This window comes from Rutidosis leptorrhynchoides, chromosome 5 (genome assembly GCF_046630445.1).
Source record: "Rutidosis leptorrhynchoides isolate AG116_Rl617_1_P2 chromosome 5, CSIRO_AGI_Rlap_v1, whole genome shotgun sequence".
NCBI lineage: Eukaryota > Viridiplantae > Streptophyta > Magnoliopsida > Asterales > Asteraceae > Rutidosis > Rutidosis leptorrhynchoides.
Window position 1 is genome coordinate 66255964 of NC_092337.1, and position 5150 is coordinate 66261113.

Sequence of the window (5150 nt, forward strand, 5' to 3'; positions counted from 1 at the left end):
TAATCCCGAGTTTGACTGAGTTTTCGCTGAGCTTGACCAAGTACTCCCCGAGGTGAAAAGCCGAGTACTCGCCGAGTAATTCCGAGTTCTGAAACACTGTTTGCATATTACTATAAATTCCTCATAAATCGGTGAAATTTTTCGATTATTTGTCGAGCAATTAACTAGATTCTAAACTAATGTGAACATCATCAGTGTACAGGATGGTTAACAAGAAGTTAAGCATACAACGACCATCAAATTAGAACTATTTAAACAACAGTTGCACATAAATCTAACACAAGTGATACGAATCTTCAGTTCATTACATGTAAACCTCCATACCTATATACTTCGAAGACTGACACAACGGACACATACTCACCTTACTTTCGCATTCTTTACATAAACAAAGATGCTTACACGGTAACAAAAGCATGCAAACTTGATTAACTCTGCATACCTTACAAATTGACATTTCCTTAATTCCATTTTTACCCTTGCAGAGCAGATGGAAATCAACAGTACGACCATTACAACAGGACGCGGTATCATCAATTTCACTATCACCACATCCTTCTTTACCATTTTGCCCCTGTGTGTACGCTTGTTGAAGATTATATTTCAGGGTGTTGATCATGTTCTCATTGTATTGGGCCCGCTGCTGCCAAGTTTCAGCCTCCATGGCTAATTGTTCCACTTGTAATTCAAGTTCCATATTTTTCCTATTGATGTGCTCGATTTCGGCTTCTTTTTCACGCAGTTTCTGAATGAACTTATCTTCAACATGTGAGATTATCTGAAGCTGGTTTGTTTGTAGCTTTTCAAGAACTGTTTGTCCGAGCCTATCAGCCTTATAACAGCAAAAACAAAACACAAAATGGTTTGTTAGAAGTTGCATGGAAGTTAATTGTAAAATATTGGGCAACAGTTTTAACCAAGCTTGTCATGACTCGTGACAGAATGAACTGGTCCTAATGTAGCAACTTCAACCCATTACTTACAAATGGGTCAATTTGGGTCATAGTTATCCTAATGAGTAAAATTGGTCATGTACAAAAATACCTTTTATAATATTTAATAATATGGCAAAACTAAGACTATAGATAATTGAATATCAACTCCAAATATTGATTCACTCTCAAATTGTGTAGATAATACAATAACAAAACATTCTTCACTAGAGGATGGTCTTCTAATATATGATTAAACATATTCGAATCTTTGATTTGGACCTGATAAAACCATACTAAGCCTACTCAGAGTATTGTAGAATTGATTGATACTGAAAGTATAAAATAAATGAACAGATAGACTCAAAGACATGAATTTTATACCTGAATTTTCAAAAAGCTGTCAATCTCGGCATCCTGTCTCCTCAACTCGCGTTCAATTTCATCTCCCATTATCCCAGAAACAAAACAAGACTCGCCGGATGAAGCCAGCCTACCATTAGGAAGAGACAACCCTAAACCCGTCGAAACTGATCTCGGCTGCAAGAAATCAATAGACGATATCTGCGAATTCGCAATATTAGTATTATTATTATTATTATTCTCCAGAAACTCTTGCTCTTTAGGCCTCTTCGTTCTTGACGCCACATCATAATTCCGCAGTAAATCAAAACCCTCATTGCTTACATCAGTACCAGGTGCAAACCCTAACACATGAACTACACCAAACACAAAATTCAACAAATTAAATTCTAATCACATCAAATTCTAACTTAAATTAACAATAAAACCTACAAATAAAACCAAATTTAACTTCAATTAACGAAATAAATAAGCATACACAGCTAAAGAGAGACAATTAGGGTTTACATTGGGGAATGTACGGAGGATGCTGACGAGCTTGATCACTGTTTATACAATTGATCGGAGGTGAAATTTGACCTTCCATGTTGCTGAATATATCTCTGTACACACATATTAAGAATAAATTAGAAGATTATGAAAGAAATTGTACTTTTAGGGTTTTATAAAATTGGGGATATTTACATATATATGATATATATAATATATGTATATGTATGTATATCGGATTATAGATATAGATTACCTGAAGGGTTTTGATTGTTGCTGTTGGAGGTAATTCTGGAACTGGTGATGGTCAGGCATATCCATGTTTTGGGTTTAATTCGTTAACAGAGCGAATTGAAATTGAAATTGAAATTGAAATTGAAATAAGGGTGTCTTTCGGAGAGGAGCTTATTTCTAGAGGAGCTTGAAGGGTGTCTTTCGGAGAGGAGCTTATTTGGAGGTAATTCGTTAACTTATTATTTTAATAAGCTCCAATAATAAGTTTTGTTTGGTAGACATAAAAAAGTAAAACTCTAGAAAAATAAGCTACTTCCGGTAGTTTATGGAAAAAAGTAAAGCTTATGAACTAGAAAATAAACTCCAGCTAGTTTACCAAATACTTATAAAAAACAATAAGCTCCATCTACCAACTTTAAAAATAAGCTCCAGCTCCAGCTCTAGTCCATAAACTCCAGCTAATTTCATCCAAACACACCCTAAAGTTGAAAGGAAAATTCTGCTATTTGGTTGCTCTTTTTACTATTTAGATTTCATATTTCATAATAAATAAATCATACGGAGTAAATTATTTATTTCATTGTTAGCTCCGATTGTTTCGAGAAGCTTTGGTGGCCAAATTGTGAAATGATAAAAATGCAGGGGTCACTTCTGGTGTTTTGAATTATTTCCTTACACAACTGTATAGTTACGAAATTTAATTTATTTGATTTGATTAGTAGTGAAATGGCCCATAGAATTACGGGTTTATTTAAACGATCAGTTTAATCATATGTTTTAGGTATTAAGTGAATGTAAATGATTAAGTCATTTAGTTTAATGACTCGTGGAACCACATATTCCGACTAAGAAACTTGTCGCTGTTTTAACAAATATATTGATATACATAACTTGGTAGAATAAATAAACTACCTTTATTATCTCACGACCTTCTCCAACTTTCATTACAATTACTATTTCTCGTGACATAAAAGCCTACATTATAACATTTTATTGAGACATAATTTCTACGTATACATATATAACGTAATTAATTACGTAAAGAGAATTCATATTTGAATAATAATAATAATAATAATAATAATAATAATAATAATAATAATAATAATAATAATAATAATAATAATAATAATAATAATAATAATGATGATGATAAATTTTGCTCTACAATTGAGTGTTTATATTTTTAATAATAATTATTAGTAATACAAAATGTCTCTTTATTTTATTTTTAAAATTTAAAATACAATTATTATATGAATGTTATACAATATGCTTCAAAGTTTGTACATGTGTTCATGGAGTGTTTTGTAAAAGATTGTACAATTTGTTTTAAAGTTTGTACATATGGCCATTGAGATGTTTTATCACAAGGTTCAAATATTGTACAAATGGTCATGAATGTGTTTTACCATAGGGTTGTACAGAATGCTTTAAATATTATACATATGATCATGTAGGTGTTTTATCATAAGATTGTACACAGGGATGACAATGGCCACCCGATCCAGTGGATATCCACTCGATCCACTCACCTCGTGATGGATATGGATGAACCTAAATGGATATGGATATGTACATGGATGAAAAGTTTCATCCATGAATATATCCATTAACACCTGAAATACATATACAAATACATAAATATAAATATATGCTTATATATTTACTATTACAAGTTCATTTACCGTTAAATTTACATTATGCTTTAATACGTATAATGAAATATATAATATATTCCAATAAAACAAGTATATCTAACAAAATAAACTTACAAATCTCATATTTAATTTTTCATAATCTTGCTTTATAGTAAATTTAACAATTTTTATTATATCTTCGACAAAAATTACACATTCTTATGGATAGATTTTAATTTGTCATGTTATATTCATTTTTGTTTTACTACGTTTTTATTTTAATCGCATATTAGAAAATACTATAACAAAATTTTAATATCCATTGGATACCCATTAACCCGCTTAATCCACCGGATATAAATATGGATGGATGACCTGAACTAAATGGATATGGATATGGATGAACAAAAATTAAATGGATATGGATATGGATACGGCGTCACTCGATCTATATCCGATCAATTGTCATCCCTAGTTGTACATAATGCTTCATATATTATACAATGAATATGTTAATATTTTTATTAAATATAATTATTTGTTTTAATAACATCATCATGAGGGGTTTAGAAATTTTTTCTTTATTTTTGAATTTTTTTTTAAGCTTGATAATCCTTATTTATGACATCACAATTTAGAGATTTATATTATACTATAGTCTATAGATACTAAGGCCCTGTTTGGTTCACAGAATTCAATGAGATTTCGGCGGAATTAGAATTGGAATTAAATTTAGACACGCGTCGTGTCTAGATTCAAATCAAATTCCGCGAAAATTCTATTGGATTCCGTGAGCCAAACGGGACCTAATACTCCGTACTAATTTCTAATCAAAATTAAAGGGCTCACATTCATAGTTGGAAACTATGCCAAAAGCTTGTCAACCACCATTACCAATACTGGCACCGATGTCGACGAACTTGCCATCAGTCGCCAATGTGGCCGCATGATCCATCACGTGAATAGAAGAATTGGCGAGAAAAATTGACCGTTGCCACATTAAAAAAAAAAAACCGCTGCCAACCACAAACAACTACTTTATTAAAAGTTTATATTATTATTACTATCTATAGTTACTAACCAATTTTACTCATTTTCCACACCAATCGGGTCATCTTCTAACCCGCAACACACTATGAGTTACGCTACTTATGATTTACAAATGGCGTAATCCATATTTGTTACCACACTATGTTAATAACCAATTCCAACCTCCTTTCATATACCTATTCTACCATCTTTTAACACACCTATTCAAACACTTTATCAAACATCATTCAAGGAGGTTGAAATAATCCAAGCCGAAGTTAATGACACTCAAAAACCCAAACCATCCGAACCGAAAGGTAAAAAGTACAAACACCTTAAAGTACCTTGGACTGACAGAATAGTCAGATTTTGGCCAAGTCGAACGTATCTCTGGTTGAATCGGTAGTTCAACTCCAATTGCTATATGTTCGAGTCCGCCAAAGTTCGACTATTTTGCCAGTAC

General features: G+C 31.9%; 1 protein-coding gene across 1 annotated transcript; it reads right to left on the bottom strand.

Annotated features, from left to right (window-relative positions):
- Positions 1 to 223: 223 nt before the first annotated feature.
- On the bottom strand, positions 224 to 2166 carry LOC139848188 (probable BOI-related E3 ubiquitin-protein ligase 3). The gene is made up of 4 exons (XM_071837918.1): positions 2041 to 2166; positions 1803 to 1897; positions 1317 to 1651; positions 224 to 832 (listed from the first exon to the last, which is right to left on the bottom strand). Exons 1-4 carry the CDS (start codon positions 2103 to 2105, stop codon positions 305 to 307), a joined length of 1023 nt encoding a protein of 340 aa, XP_071694019.1. The 5' UTR covers positions 2106 to 2166; the 3' UTR covers positions 224 to 304.
- Between the last annotated feature and the right edge of the window lie 2984 nt (positions 2167 to 5150).

Coding starts and splice junctions, on each gene's coding strand:
- LOC139848188 (XM_071837918.1), bottom strand. CDS start 2,105: ATGGATATGCCTGACCATCACCAGTTCCAGAATTACCTCCAACAGCAA. Junction 1,652..1,802: donor TCCTCCGTACATTCCCCAAT/GTAAACCCTAAT, acceptor TGTTTGGTGTAG/TTCATGTGTTAGGGTTTGCA. Junction 833..1,316: donor ACAGCTTTTTGAAAATTCAG/GTATAAAATTCA, acceptor TGCTGTTATAAG/GCTGATAGGCTCGGACAAAC.